Source organism: Equus asinus, chromosome 15, assembly GCF_041296235.1.
Source record: "Equus asinus isolate D_3611 breed Donkey chromosome 15, EquAss-T2T_v2, whole genome shotgun sequence".
NCBI lineage: Eukaryota > Metazoa > Chordata > Mammalia > Perissodactyla > Equidae > Equus > Equus asinus.
In genome coordinates this window covers 23,505,022-23,521,635 of record NC_091804.1, presented here as the reverse complement: position 1 = coordinate 23,521,635, position 16,614 = coordinate 23,505,022, and the positions used below count along the sequence as shown (strand labels likewise).

The window sequence follows — 16,614 nt, the reverse complement described above, 5'->3', positions numbered from 1 at the left end:
TCAGTGTCAAATTCTAGCCCAGGTCCTTAGACCAAGCCCTAGTTTCTTCATCTGTAAAATGGGCTTTTATAAGGATTAGATGGGGGCCAGCCCAGTGGCACAGCGGTTAAGGTCGCACGTTCTGCTTCAGTGGCCCAGGGTTCACCGGTTCAGATCCTGGGTGTGGACATGGCACTGTTTGCCAAGCCATGCTGTGGTAGGTGTCCCACATATAAAGTAGAGGAATATGGGAACGGATGTTAGCTCAGGGCCAGTCTTCCTCAGCAAGAAAAAAAAAAAAAAAGAGGAGGATTGGTAGCAGATATTAGCTCACAGCTAATCTTGCTCAAAAAAGAAAAAAGAATTAGATGGAACAATGGATGGGCATATGGTTCATCAGTTGAAATGCATCATGTGAGTAGAAATTTTTCCCTTGAAGTCAGGTAACATTGGGGATTACCACAAATCTTTAATAGCTTTTTAATCAGAATGTCATAGTAGTTTTAAACTTTATAAAGAGACCATCTCATTCAGGGGTTGCAAATTCAACCACCTAGACTGGCCATGCAGTTGATCTAAATCGTGAAGCTGCTCAGAATCAAGAAAAAAGGGAGTGGAGGAGAAAGTGACAAACTGGGCCCTGCATGGGGAATGCTCCTCATGGGGAATTGGGGCCTGAATTTTCAAGAGAAAATGAAAATCTAGAATTTTTAAAATGTGAAATCGCCCAATTATTAAATGTTGGTGACTAACTCAAAAAATTTTAAAGTTCTGTGCCAGCAAAAAAAAAAAAACAAACCCCAAATCAAGCCCATGTCAAGATGTGGTCCAAGGATTGCTGATTTATAGCGTCTGATCTACTTCAAGAAGAAACCGAAGCCCAAAGATGTTAAGTGACTTGCCAGGGCACCCAGACTCCTTTCTAAACTGGCTTAAGAATTCAGTTCCAGCTGGTGATTTTTGTTTTTCAAGAATTGCTAGTAGCATTTAGCATACCTTCTGAATACAAAACCTCAAGATTGCAAGCCCTGGGAGGTATGTCAGTTTAATGCTCAGGCATAGGTGAGAAATCATGTTATGAAGACAGAGAAGGAGGCAATGAAGAGGAATGAGACAGAATTGAGAAGTCCCATGCGTCCCCAACCATGCCCCATTTGGGAAACACTAGTGTCAGCAAATGGTTCACGGATCAAAGCAGGTTTGGGGGTGGCAGGTGGTTCCCATCATTTGCCTGCGGCCAGATGGCCCTGCTCATCCTGGGTCCTTCCCACCTTCCTGCCAGTGCCCAGAGATCAAAACCCAACCTTCTCCAACATTCTGCAACCTGCTTCTTTACTGCAAGATCAAAGGGGAACTTTTGTCCAAGCTGTAAAAGAGAAAGCAAGAGGCAACTTAGCGCCGTCTCTGCCTCCTCTCTACTTCCTGAGAGGACTAAGGGCGCTCCTTTAAAGGGATTCCTCAGAGAAACACATCTGAACCAAGGCCTGGTATTGGCATCTCAGATCCAAGGACACAGCAGCTCCTGCAGAATATGTGCCAGGTAGGGCAACTCGAGAGAGAAGACAGACAATACAACCAACAGCACTTGGAAAGACCACAGGGACTACGACCATGGAAAAAAATCAAAATCAATCTGATTTTATAGGCATATTAGCAAAAATCACCTTAAATTCAAGTATTCTAAATCACAGTATTTTCAACCTGGAATTTAGAAATCATCAAATCCAAACCTTCACTTCACATGTGACATATGTGGAAACACATCAATAAAGACAAAGTAATGTGCCCCAGGCCACATGGTGGATCAGTGGGAGTGGTGGGACTAAGCCCAGGCTGCTGGCTCCTGCTCCAGTGCTCAATGGGCTGATGCCCACCCACGAGAGAGGCCCCGAGGAGACAGCAGCTTCCCACACACAGCTCTGGTGGCAGAGTCCAGGCCTCTCACCTCCTGTTCCTGGACTCTACCATCCCTATTCCACCACAGAAACAGTTTCTGTACTTCCGACTGGGGCCGGGGCGACTGGCTAGCACTCACTCCATCTGCTCAAAGGAAACGTGAGCTCATTCAGTCCATTCCCTTGCCTCTGGACTGGATCAAACTCAAGCAACCTCAAAACAGTGTGAACCAACCCAGATTCCACTCCTAGGTACATACCCAAGAAAACTGAAAACACACACTCACACAAAAACTTGCACACAAATGTTAATAGCAACATTATTCATAACAGCCAAAAAGTGGAAACAAACCCAATGTCCATCAACGGATGAAAGAATAAATAAAATGTGGTCTATTCACACAATGGCATATTATTTGGCCATAAAAAGGGATGAAATACTGACACATGCTACAACATAGATGAACTTTAAAAACATTATGCTGTATAAAAAAAGCCGAATACAAAACACCACATATGATGTGATTCCATTTATATGAAATATCCAGAGACAAATCTACACAAAGTAAATTAGTGGTTGCAAGGGCCTGGGAAATAACTGCTAATGGGTTGCTTTTTGGGGTGATGAAAATGTTCTGGAAGTAAATAGTGGTGAAAGTTGCACAACTTTGTGACTGTACTTATAAAAACCACTCAACGGTATACTTTACCAGTGAACTTTATGGTATATGAATTATAGTCAATAAAAAAGGAAACGGGTAAAACCCAAACAGTATGAACGATAAGATATGTGAGAGAAGTACACAGAGTTCTAGTCTCCAAATGGACGTTTCTAGACTCCTGAGCTGACATGCCTACAAATGTACTTGATGGACATTTCTCAAGTTCCAGCAAAATAATATTCCCCAAAGCATACTCCATATGCTCAATATTTCCGTTAAGAGTGAGACACGAGCCTGCTTCTCACTTCAGACTGATCTAGGTAACTCAGTATTGTGTGACTTCACAGAGCCATCTAAGTGCAGGGCAGGAGGAGCAGGGAAACGAGCGCGCTCCAGTTTACACCGGCGTCTCCTCTGCAGCGGGAGAAGTCTTGCTCTGCAAGTTCGGGAAAACCCCCACTGCGCTGACACAGACCTGGGAGCTGGCAGCCTAACCCTTGGCGAAGAAGAGCCATTCACTAAGGAAAGCGAGGGAGGGAAAAGCTCCTAAGACAGGAGTTGAAACTTGCACCCACAGCCCTAACTTTCAAAACACAAGAACAAACCCCAAATCCAGCCTGTTCTAACGGTCACTGAATTCACTAGCTGAATTCACTAGCTCGGCTCCTCTTGGGTTGTATGACTTGCCTCAGAAACCCATACACCCCAAAGCAGATCCACACACTTCCATCCCCAGCAGCTGGGACACAGGGTGCGGAGGCTGTTCTAACTTCATGTAATAAAGTGCTTGACGCAGACCAAACTCAAGTCTACCTGTGACCCCACTGTGCCCGTTACATATATCCCCCTGTAATAAACCTGCTTCCACATCTTTTCACTATTGCATCAAACATGAAATTTCTCACATGCGCCCTTTAAACTAGCCTCTGTGGGTCACTGTATACATTGTACCCTCCGTTTCTTCAAATCAATTACTGTATTCACCATGAAAGGGCAGGACCCCACTCCCAGGTGACACGACAAACGCTAAATCACGGTGCTTTCCACTGTTCTTAGAATAAAATCCAAACTCCTTTCCACGGCTTCTCTGCAGGCTGAGAACAAGCCAGCTCCCCTAATGGAATGTTCTGGAGCGGGTGGGAAGGGGACGCACCCTAGCAGAGCAGTCTACGTCAAAGTGCAGCCCACAGACTGCACACTGCAGGCTGTAACCCACCGCAACTACAGGCGTGGCTGCTCCCGCCCCTCACCAACTTCCTTCTACCATGTCCCCCACCCCACCCCTCACCGTGCTTCAGCCCTCCAGCCTTCTGTGCTCCTCAAACATACCAAGCCCTTTCCCACCTTGGTCCTTTACACTTGTCATTTCCTTTGGAACATTCTTTGCATTGCTGGTTCCTTCTTGTCAATCAGGTCTCAACTCACATCACCTTCTCTGAGAAGCCTTCTCTGACCACTTCATGCAAAGTAGTTGCATTACCTCGTCACCCCCAATTACTACCACTTCACCTTGCTGTGACAGCGTCTTCACAGCACTTACTACTCTCTGACAGCATCTGGTTCATGCATTTACTTATTCACTGCCTGTCTCCTCAGACTAGAAAAGCTCCACAAGGGTAGGGACCCTGACCTCTAATTCACAACTACGTCCCTTAGCACAGAGAAGGCAATCAAACATTTGTTGATTAAATAAATATGTACCAGAAACATGTATCGCTAACTTATTACCTCTTAAAAACCTCTGAACAGGGCAGGAATTTCCTAGTACAATGCTATAAATGCCACTTTATTGAACTTTTTCCCCATGGCAAGAGAGGGTGGAACTTTTCCTGTTAAGTTCTTACGCCATCCTCGTTCTGAATTTGGTTCAGAAAAAGCTTGGTTTCGACATGCCACTTTTGGGACGTTCCCTACTCATGGTTCAGACTGAAGTCTGAGACCAGAGAAATCAGGCAAGGCTGGGCCTGGCTCTGTGGCCAAGTGGTTAAAGTTCAGCGCACTCTGCTTTGGGGGCCTGGGTTCAAGGGTTTGGATCCTGGGCACAGACCTACTCCACTCACTAGCCATGCTGTGACCATGTCCTGCATATAAAAAAATGGAGGAAGATTGGCACAGATGTTACCTCAGGGCTAATCTTCCTCAAGCAAAAAAAAGGAGCATCGACAACACATGTTACCTCAGGGCAAATCTTCCTCAGCAAAAAAAAGAAGAAAGAAAGAAAGAAAGAAATTAGGCACAACTGTGAAATCTTTTACCTGACCTCTGAGGTTCTAAATAAGGAATCCCTCATTAAATAAAAAGGATTAAGTTATCAGTTGGTTAACAGGAGGGGAACTCATTATCAGCCAATAACCTACCCTTCTTTGGAGAAAACCAACACCAGGAATTTAAACAAGAATCTTCCTTCGCTAAAATCAAATGTCACTTCCTTTTCTCTGTGTCTTCCTTTGCATTCACTCCCAGGAGGAAATTACCTGCTGAGGAAGCAACATACAGGAAGACCTAGAAAATCACTCGGGACTAAGTGACTTCAATTTTGCTTCTGATCTCTTGACAAGCAGAATGTGAGCTGAGAGTCTGGAAGAAAGGCCAGTCCTTCACAGACCTCCTTCCAGGATTCTGTACCAGGAGCGAGCAAGTTCGCACCCACTTTCCAGGCACAGGTCTTTTACCCGCACCCTTATCCACTTACAGCGTTCACCCTAACGAGTTCCATCCTAATGAGCCTTCAGCCCTAACGAGCTGAGTGGCCCTGTAGGGGCATGGGAAGGGGAAGCAGCCAAGTGGGGACAGTAGAGTGTTTTTCAAAACTTAGTCCACAGACCACCTCCATCATAATCATTGGCGTGCTTATAAAAGTGCAGGTTCCTGGTCATCACCTGGCCCTACGGACTGAGAATCTTTGGGAGTGGCTCAGGAAACAGCTTTTCTAACACGCCTCCTGACACACACCCCGAGAGTCTCAACCACAGCAAAGTTTGAGAACCAGTGGGATAAAAGCTCCCCAGGAGACAGGCAGGGAGTTGATTGAGAGAAGACAGGAGAAACGGTTAGGGAAGGGTCTAGGGATGGAAGATGGGGGGTGGGGGGCAGTTAGGGCATGCTCCCGGGTAGCAGCAGTCAAGGTGGGTGCGCGGTGGGAAGACTTGAGGGTGGAGGTGAGGATAGGGCTCTGGAAAGGATCTGAGACGGGGCGGGGGCTGGCAGGCTGGTCAGAGGTGAGGTCGCATCCGCGGACTGGTCAGGACAGTAGGGAGGCGGGAAGGCGGAGAGAGTAGAGTCTGGACGTGAGGGGGAGGAGCAAGGGCGGGAATAAGAGGGGTTCTTCGGGGAGACCGGGGCTAGGACAGTGAATTTTGGAAAACGGGAGTCACAGGAGGCGGCGACCAAAGCAAGAATAGGAACCGGCAGAGGCGGTAGCTGAGACCTTTCCTCCGACCCAGCGCCTCCCCCAAAACTCGGGGCCTTGACAAGCCTGAGTAAGGGCTAGACCAGGGAGGGGGAGTTTAGGGGAGACGAGCCCAGTCAGGGACGTCCCTCAAGCCTGAGCTAAGGGTCCCGGAGATGGCTCGGGCCAGGCACGGGACACCGGAAGGTCCTGGGTTCCTCCGGAGGGCCCCGCTCCAGCTCCGGCTCCCGGAGTCTCCTTCACTCACCATCGCCGCCGCCATCTTGGATCCACGTGTCGCCGTAATGACGTCAGCGGAAGTGGTGTTTCCCTGGTTACCGTTTAACACTGCCAGGTGCTGCCTGGCTTCAATCGCTCCTGTAGTCGCGGTCAGCAGAGGGGCAAGGGAGAATTAGCTCCTGATCAGTAGCCTGGTCTGAACAGTTAGGTCGCTGAGTGGGTGAAAAGAGAGGATGGTGTAACTATAGGAGCCATATTAGCTCCTGGCAGAGACTGCTGCTTCCCCTCCCCCCACACTGCATTGTGGGTAATGGGTGTGTGCGTAAACGCGCATGTTCTCTGGACGCCATCTTTACTATTGGCAGAAAGCCCCGTTGCCAGGGTTATTTGAGGCCTTGATTCGAGTGAGTGGGGTCGGTACAATGACTCCAATAGCTGCCCAACTCCGAGAATAATTTGTAATTATATATTTAATTATTTGCTTGACTATCCTATATCCTCTCCAATAGACTGTAATCTCTATGAGGGTAGCATATTGTCTTTTATTTAATTTCACTCTGCTTTATTCTTACCTATAACATGGGGAAAGGATTATTAAAATACCTTGATTGTAGGTTTATGATGAAGATCCAATGACGTAATATTACATAGTATGTATTCAATAAATAATTGTCATTATACCCTTATGTATACTCCTTCAGGCATATGGTAGGTGCCCAATACAATACTACACTGCATGTTTACTAAATGAATGAATGAAAAGCAGCATATTAATGGAGGGAGACATTTTTGACTGTGAACTTCACCATGCTTTAGTTACCTAAGTGTGTACTCGAGGCAAATCACTCAACCTTCCTAAGCCTCAGTTGCCAATATCTGGAAAAGGGGACTCAAAGAGTCATGGTGTTAAAATAGGGAGAGCTCTGAAAGTTCATTTAGTCCATGTATCACTATAAAGTGCGTACAAGACCAGTGCTACCTGCAACTGTTTCAAAAAGTTGTTAAAAAGATTATAATGATTAATAATAATAAACACTTACTGAGCATTTGCTGTGTGCTGCAGCATTTAGCATTATGCTAAAACCATTCACAAGACTCTCATCTAATCCTGTGTCTTGGCTAGGGGCAGTTGAACCCTGATTCCTACCTGTTAGCACCACTAGGGTGGATTCTCCAAAAAGATGGCTGCCAACAAGTCCTCCCATCTTTGCATGAGCATGCTGTTTCTCCTATCAAGTAGACTCTGTTTCTCCTCCTGTTGAATCTGTCTGGTCATGTCACAGTGAGGCTTGGCAGCTTCTGCTTCCACCATCTTGGGTCTAAAGAAGTCTGGCTATCCTGCTGGAGAGCCACATGGAGAGGGAAGGAGGCCCAGCCAACTCCTCAAGACATTCAAGAAACTCCGTTTGGGCACTAGATCTGTGAATGAGGTCATCTTGGACATTCCAATCCCAGCTGAACTGCCAGCTGAATGCAGCCACATGCATAACCTTATCCAACACACTGTGGAATAGAAAAACTGCCCCGCTGAGCCTAGTTGTTTTAGATTTGGGGGTGGTTTCTTAGGCAGCATTGGGTAACTGAAACACACACCCGTTAACTCTTGTGACCTGCACAACCATCCTGAAGAGTAGCAGAACAACCATTATCTCAGGGAGGAAGCTTGAGAGACCAGGAAGGCTTTGCCTTGAGTCTCATTGCTAGTAAGCCATAGATTCCAAACTTAGAACCAGTTCTTCTGGAGCTTGAATCCTGGGTGTTTCCCACCATTTCTGGATGCCTGAAGAGGGATAACTGATAAGGAACAAAGCTTGATGAACAGCATATTATTTCTCAATATTTCCATTTTAGCCCTCTTCAACTTTGTATTTTTCCCAAAGGGCTTTCAATATCCCAATCTCCTTTGGTAACATGTGCCAGAATCCTGGAGCTGGACTGCCTGGGTTCAGATCCCATCTCCACCACTCACTGGCTCCACCACATGGACAAGTTTCTTTTTTTCCTTAAACATTTTTTTTTATTGTGGTAAAATATGCATCACATAAAATTTACCATCTTAACCACTTTTAAGTGTACAATTCAGTGGTATCAAGTACATTGACAATATTGTGCAACCATCACCTCCATCTGTCTCCAGAGCCTTTTCATCATCCTAAGCTGAAACTCTGTGCCATGAAACACTAACTCCCCATTAATACTTCTCCCCAGCCCCTGGTAGAACCTCTGTTCTACTTTGTGTTTCTATGAATTTGCCTATTCTAGATACCTCTTATCAATGGAATTATGCAATATTTGTCCTTTTGTGTCTGGCTTATTCCACTTAGCATAACGTTTTCAGGTTTCATCTATGTTGTAGTGTATATCAGAATTTCATTCCTTTTTACGGAATTTGGGTTGTTTCCACTTTTTGGCTATTGTGAATAATGCTGCTATGAACAAGGATGTGCAAACATCTGTTCAAGTCCCTGCTTTCAGCTCTTTTGGGTCTATACCCAGAAGTGTAATTGCTGAATCATACGGTAACTCTATGTTTAACTTTTTGAGGAACTACCATACCATTTTGCACAGTGGCTACACCATTTTACATTTCCACCAGCAACGTACAAGGTTTCCAATTTCTTCACATCCTCAGCAGCACTTGTTATTTTCTGTGGTTGTGTTTGTTTTTAATAATAGCCATCCTCATGGGTGTGAAAATGTGCAAGTTTCCTAACCTCTCTAGACCTCAACTTCCTCATGTGTAGGGCACAGATCATAAAATACCTCACCTCAGGATGGTTATGCGGACAGAATCAGTTAATGCATACCAAAAGCTCAGAGGGGCAGGCTCCGTGGCTGAGTGCCTAGGTTTGTTCACTTTGCTTTGGCGGCCTGGGGTTTTGCCGGTTCAGACCCTGGGCGCAGATGTGGCACCATCATCAGGCCACACTGAGGGGGCATCCCACACAGCACAACCAGTGGCACTCACAACTAGAATAGACAACTAGGTACTGGGGGGGCTTTGGGAAGAAGAAGAAGGAAAGAAAAAAAAAATGAAGGTTGGCAACAGATATTAGCTCAGGTGCCAATCTTTAAAAAAAAAAAAAAGGCTTAGAATAGTGCCTGTCACACTGGAGGTGCTATAGATATGTTTGCTATTATATTTTGAGATCAGTAGGACAAGGCTTCTTATCTCTGGAATGATGGAGACATTAATATAAAGAGATGTTAAGGAACTTGGGACAAGGTAACCCAACGAATCCAAAGGGGGCTAAGGCTTGACTCAAATCCACTGAGTCACATACATGCCCCTGCTGTACAACCAAACAGACAAATAAAACCAAACCCAAACCAGAGGGCTCTTACAGTAACATCAGGGCGTGTAGTTCCGGACATCTGTGAAAGTGCTTCTCCAAGAAAAATAGGAAGGTGGGGCTGGGCCTAGAGGAAGCAAACCTGATCCTTAGGTCTCCAAGGAGAAGGGTAGGATGTACTGATCTGTGTCCTTCTTACACTGGTTTCAGTTGTCTGTTGCTACACAGCGCAAGACCGCAAAACTTGGTGGCTCAAAACAACAATGATTTATTATTCCTCTTGATTCTGTGGGTAGCAATCTCGGCAATTCTGATGGTCTCACCTGGGGTCTCTCATGTACTCTCATCTGATGGCTCAACTGTGGCTGTTGAGTCCGAGGTGCCCTCATATGTCTGCGTGGTTGGTGCTGGCTATCAGCAGGGCCTCTCTCTCCACATGGCCTTTCATCCCCAAGGAGGGTAGCCTAAACTTCTTCACAATGTAGTCTCGGGTCCATGAGGGTGAGAGTAAAACCTACAAGGCCTCCTAAATGCTGAGCTTCGTAACTCCCATAGCATCTATATATACCACATTCTATTGGTCAAAATAAGTCGCAAGCAGTCCAGAGTCAAAGTGGGAGGGGACCACATAAGGGCATGAATTCAAGGAAGCAAGATTCGTTGGGGTCATTTGGTAACAATCGCCTGTGCCATCCTTGCCAGGCCAGCCTACTCTCTCTCACCTGGGCCTCTGTGGAGCCTTCTGCCTGGTCTTCCTGCTCCACCCTTGTCACCTCTAATCTCTGTTCTCCATTTAGCAGCCTAAGTAGTCTTTTGAAAACAAGAATCAGCCCCTGTTTCTCCCATGTTGAAAACTCTCGAGTGCTACCCCTTGCAAGTAACACAATATCCAAGTCCTCACCATGGCCTTCAAGGCCCTGCGTGCTCTGGCCTCCTCTCCCACCATTCTCCCCCTCCCTCACCAGCTCCAGCCACACAGACCTCCCTGGACCCTGCCGAGCTCACCTCCACCTCAGGCCTCTGTACTTGCAGTTCCTCTGTCTGGAATACTCTTCTCTCAACATTGGCTGTGGGTAGCTCGTTCTCATATTCAGTTCTCTGCTCAACTGTCACCTCCTTGGAGAGGTGTTCCCTGGCCACGCATATATAGAGAGAGATAATTTGGTTATTTGCTATCATCTGTCTCCTATGAAGGCCTGGGCTAGGTCTGTGTTATTCCCAACTGTGTCCCTATTAAGTTGTGCTCAAAAAATATTTGTTGAATGCTTGAATTATAATTAATCTCAAGCCTCACTCTGTCTTGTTGGGAATAGATCCAGCTGTAACTTGACAAGATGGAAGCTTACTTTCCTCTGTCTTGGTCTGTTCCCCCAGAGGCCGACTCTGAGACAAGGATTCAAGCAAAAGTAGTTTACTTGGGAGGTGAAGGGACATCAGAAGGCAATGGTGTGCAGGAGCCGGCTTGTCCTGCTTACAAGAACCAGTAGTTAAATTTTCAGGAACTTTGTGAGCCGATTGTTGACCATAGGCATTATTGAAAATTAAATTATATAAACTTAAAATTTAAATAAATGATATCAAAAACTGAAGTATTCAATATTCAAAATTCATCGTTTCCTAATCATTTTACTATTATCCGTGTGCTTGAGGTTATTTATGTCTATTTTATGTGTATGATAGAAATACTGTTAAATGAGGGCCGGCCCAGTGGCACAGCGTTAAGTTCACAAGTTCCGCTTTGGTGGCCCTGGGTTCACCGGTTCAGATCCCAGGTGCGGACATGTCACCACTTGGCAAGCCATGATGTGGTAGGCGTCCCACGTATAAAGTTGAGGAAGATGGGCACGGATGTTAGCTCAGGGCCAGTCTTCCTCAGCAAAAATAGGAGGATTGGCAGCAATTAGCTTAGGGCTAATCTTCCTCAAAAAAAAAAGAAAGAAAAAAAGAAAGAAATACTGTTAAATGGTGCGCTACTGCTCCTCTCTTCCCAGCTCTGTGTTCAGTGGCATTGGGTTGGTAGCTGAACCAACTTATCCATTAACCTAGTTGGCAGCACAGTGCACAAGGCCCCCTGTACTTTTAGGGACCACAAAAATGTTTAAAAGAAATTAATTTCTTTTAAAATCAGAAGGCAAAAATGGGCTTTGAGGTTAAAGGAAAAGTTTTCATATAGGATGTTAATATATTCATCTTTATATCAAAGCAGTTGACTATAATTTATATTTACAAATAAAATACATTTATATTTCTATTTATAAATATTTAATATATATTTTACGGAGGGAGAGTTCTAAAAACGCAAAAGTGCCTAAGGCTCATGAAAGTCACAATGCAGTTCTGGTTGGTAGCTTGAAATTGGCCATGGTGGGAATAGTTACATCACAAAAATCAGCAAATGCTGCAAACCAGGGCTTGAAGTTCTGCTTTGTTAGCAAAATTTTTCTGTAAAGGGCCAGATAATAAAGATTTTAGGCTTTGCAGACCATGTGATTGTGTCACAATTACTCAACTCTGCCTTGTACAAAAACCGCTACAGATGGTACATAACGGGCATGGCTGGGTTCCAGTAAAATGTAGTTTGTCAAACCCTGGGCTAGACTTGAAGGGATGGAGAAAATGTTAATAATGCAGACTAAACTTTGAGTGTGTTCTGTCTATAGCTGTTACACTGTGATTAGCACAAAATTGTGGTAGTATTTGAAACTCACCTTATTCAGCAAAGGAGTTGCTCATATCATTGACTAATGAGTGAAGTTCTGATATGTCTTCATTATTTCTTTTTCATCTAATCCATGAATATAAGTGAAACCATCAACCCACACTCACATTGGAGCTATACTTGGAGAGGGGATGTTGTCAAGCAAGTTGCCACTCTGAGTAACTGAAACTTAATGCTGTGGGGAAACAGTGCAAAACACATACCTGAGAGTTGCCACCCAAGAGGCAAAGAAGCTGAGGTATTTATACACGCACTCCCAAAAGTCATTAATTGAGGACTGATCCCAGAGAGTGTTAATTCCTTACCACTTTTAGCCCTCTGGGAACACTGGCAGCTGAGGGTTTTCGCAGTTTTAGAAAAAGAGCCCTCAGGCACAGTGATGCAGATCATGGCAGCTGAAAGTCCAGCCCTCTTTAAGGGGTACTGACAGTACACGCCTGAGGTAAAATTCTGGAGCACTGTCCTAGCTGATATGGTGGCTGTGGCTAAAATATCTTCAGCTTTGCCATCCTAGAGTTAATTAATTTTCCTCAGGGTCCACAATGGCAGCTGGAGCTCCAGCCTTCACATGCCCATTCTAGGCAGCAAGATAGAGGAAGAGATGAAAAATAAAGGGCAAAGAGCCCACATCAGTTGTGTTTTAAGAAAGGATCCTGGAAGGTGCTACACCACACTTCCACTTCCAACCCACTGGTCAGGACTTAACCACATGGCCACACTTTGCTGAAAGAGGGAGCGAGAAGTGTAAACTTCAGTCTGGGTTGTCATGTGCCCCTGATAAAAATCCTGTTTCTCTAGAAGAAGGGAGAACACGGATACGGGGACAACCAGCAGTCATTGCCAACCCCCAAAAGGGAAGGGATGCAAATAGAATGCAAATTGATATATCCTTATGTCAGATTATGCTGTGATGAAGATAGACATATGAAAAAATTGAAGGCCCAGACCAGGGAATAAGGAAGCGGTCTTATTCCAAATCACACGGGAAAAAATGAAACAAGTGCTTTCCCTATATTTAAGCTCAAAGCCACAGCTAGAGGATAGATTGAAGCAAGTTATTAACATCTTAGAACAGAGCATTGTAAACATTGTAAACAAGCTTTCGTTTGCCACCTCGCAGGGGAGGAGTGCATGCAGTTCTCCCATAGAATTGGTGGCACACAATTTATCCCTATGTTTTTGTTTGTTTGTTTTATTTAATAGACTTTTTTTTTTACTTTATTTTGTGTGTGTGTGAGGAAGATTGGCCCTGAGCTAACATCTGTTGTCAATCTTCCTCTTTGCTTGAGGATGATTGTCGCTGAGCTAACAGCTATGCCAGTCTTCCTCTATTTTATGTGGGATGCTGCCACAGTGTGGCTTGACGGGTGGCGCTAGGTCTGCACCAGGGATCCAAACCTGCAGACCCTGGGCCACCGAAGCAGAGCATACAAACTTAACCACTATGCCACTGGGCCGGCACTAGACTTTATTTTTTTTAGAGCAGTTTTAGGTTTACATAAAAATGAATGGAAAGTACAAAGTTCCCATATGCCCTCTAAGCCAGCCCTCCATTTCCCCTGTTACTAACATCTTGCCTTAATGTGGTATATATGTTACGAGTGATGAGCCAATATTGATACATTATTAACCTAAGTCCATAGTTTACATTAGGGTTCACTGTTTGTGCTATAAATTCTTAATTTTGACAGATATATAATGACATTTATCTACCATTAAGAGTATCATACAAAACAATTTCACTGCCCTAAGAATGCCGTGTTCCACCTGTTCATCTCTCCCTCCCTCCCCACCAAACCCCCGGGAACCACTGATTTTTTTACTCTCTATAGTTTTGCCTTTTCCAGAGTGTCAGATACTTGGAAGCATATAGTATGTAGCCTTTTCAGACTGACTCCTTTCCCTTAGCCATATGCATTTAAGGTTTTTCATGTCTTGATGGCTCCTTTCTTTTCATCACTGAACAATATTCCGCTATATGGATGTACACCATTTGTTTACCCATTTACCCGTTGAAGGACATCTTGGTCACTTCCAAGTTTTGACAATTATAAATAAAGCCTCTACAAACATTACTGTGTAGGCTTTTCTGTAGACACAAGTTTACAACTCATTTGGGTAAATATCAAGGAACACAATTGCTGGATCAGATGGTAAGAGTATGTTTAGTTTTGTAAGAAACTGTCTTCCAAAGTGGCTCCACCATTTTGCATTCCCCCCAGCAATGAATGAGAGTTCCTGTTGCTCCACATGCCTGCCAGCATTTGATGTCGTTCATGTTCTGGATTTTGGCCATTCTAATAGGTGTGTAGTGGTATCTCACTGTTGTTTTAATTTGCCTTTCCCCCCATGACATATCACGTGAAGCATCTTCTCATATATGTATTTGCTATCTGCATATCTTCTTTTGTGAGGTGTCTGTTCAGGTCTTTTGCCCCTTTTTTAATTGAGTTGTTTCTTATTGTTGAGCTTTAAGAGTTCTTTGTATATCTTCAGATATCAGTCCTTTATCAGATATGTGTTTTGCAAATATTTTCTCCCAGACTGGAGCTTGTCTTTTTGTTTTCTTAACAGTGTCTCTTTTTTTTGTCAGATAAGAACTTTTAATTTTAATGAAGTCCAGTTTACCAATTTTTTCTTTCGTGGATTGTGCTCTTGGTGTTGTATCTATCCCCATGTTTTTATCTGTCTTTCCTGTGACCAGAGGTATAAATCACCGTGCAGGGCAGTGTAAAGTGAAAGAGCAGGACAGCAGGAATTGACCTCTTGATCTTGTCCATCTAGCAATAGGCCCCAATCCTTGAGATCCAGTCTCAGTCAGCCATTTCTATAATAAAGCTATGTAACAAAACAACCCTAGAACTCAAAGACTTACAATATTAAGCATTTACTTCTCTCTCACATGTCCATGGGTCAGCTGGGTTCAGTTGATCGAGGCTGGGCTCAGCTGGGTTTAACTTCAAGCTGCAGGTTGGGTCCAGATCTGCTCCACAGTCACTCACCTTCCTTGGACCATGTTCTTTTCAGGGCAAAAGGCTGGAGGGCAAACCCAGCCCCACAAGCACATTTCAAGCTTCCACTTACATCACATCTGCTAACATCCCATTGGCTAAAGCAAATCTCACGCATGACCAAGCTCAACATCAACGGGGCAGGAAAGTGTACTCCTCCTATGGATTACTGAACAGCAGTCCAATGTCCCACAAATCATGAGGGCAAATTCCTATCACAGAACCCTGGGCTCTGCTTTCAGACACCCAAAGACACATCTTAAACCAGACAGCAGGAAAGAAATTCAATTATCAACTAGATAAGTGGAAACACTGCCGGCCTTATTTTCTGTTCTTCTTGTACCCAGTTCCTAAGCCCACACTCTGTGCTATCTCAGGGGTATAGAATCAACTGAGTATAGGGTTACATGGGACCTGGTGAGTGCTGTGATGTAAATCCTTCAGGGAATACAATGATAGAGAAAGGTGTCATTGGCTCCCCATCCCACTGTCCACATCTTGTCATCATTCCCCCTACATCAAAAGCTAACTGCCAGGGACTTTCAACTGAGGCAGCAGGCAGAAAGGGCCACTGCCTCCTTGTCTTCTCTGTGTCCTTCCCAGGTCTCCCTTCCCTTCACTGAGAGCTTCCCACGAAGGGTACCAGATACCTCTCAGCAGCCACATCTCCAGACCACAGGATTCCTGCAATGGGGGATATCATCTTAACAACCACAATGGCTGCTTGGCCATGGGAAGTGCCCCCAGCCCTGGTGGGGATCCAGACTAATCAGCACACATAGAAATGTGGCTTAGCAGGAGGCTCAGGGTCTCAGATCACGAAAAATCATTCCTGTCATCCTGGCAGACCCAGCTCCTTGGAGACAAAAACTCATGCAGCATCGCAGCGTCAGTGTGATAGGCAGAATAATGTGCCGCTTGAAAAAAGAGGTCCACGTCCCTATCCCCAGAACCTGTGAAGACGTTACCTTCCATGGCACAAGGGACTTCACAGATGTGATTAAGGATCTTGTGATGGAAGATTAGTCTGTATTATGCAGGTGGATCCAGTGTACTTACAGGGGTCCTTCTCAGAGAAAGAAGCGTGCAGGAGACTCAGAGTCAGAGAAGGAGACGTGATGACTGAAGCAGAGTTTGGAGGGTTGAGCAGAAGGAAACCACTAGTCAAGGAATGTGGAAGTCTCTAGAAGCTGGAAAAGGCAAGGAAACGATTGTCCCCTAGAACCTCCAGAAGGAGTGCAGCCCTGCGCCCGTTTTGGACTTCTGACCTCTGGAACCGTAAGATGATAAATTTGTGCTATTTTAAGCCACTGAGTTTGCAGTAACTTATTACAATGGCAATAGGAAATTAACCCAGCCAGCAACTATTCTGGGGGCAGTCAGAAAAGTTCAAGCATTGAACCCTACTTCTCCTCACTCTACTGGTC

General features: G+C 44.9%; 1 protein-coding gene across 4 annotated transcripts in view; it reads right to left on the bottom strand.

Moving 5' to 3' along the window:
• The window catches only part of TM9SF4 (transmembrane 9 superfamily member 4), a 53,004-nt gene extending 46,542 nt beyond the window's left edge, over positions 1–6,462 (bottom strand). The window contains exons 1-2 of one of the 4 annotated variants that reach the window (XM_070485730.1): positions 6,193–6,211; positions 4,894–5,013 (exon numbers count right to left, since the gene is read on the bottom strand). Coding sequence is in view for 1 of the 4 variants with exons in the window: in XM_014845052.3 (XP_014700538.1) it covers positions 6,193–6,207 (15 nt within the window). In the remaining 3 variants the exon portion in view is untranslated. Of the gene's footprint in view, positions 1–4,893; positions 5,014–6,192 lie in introns of those variants that run through there. The other 3 variants (XM_014845052.3, XM_044748046.2, XM_070485731.1) reach the window with 3 other exon arrangements.
• Positions 6,463–16,614: the final 10,152 nt, after the last annotated feature.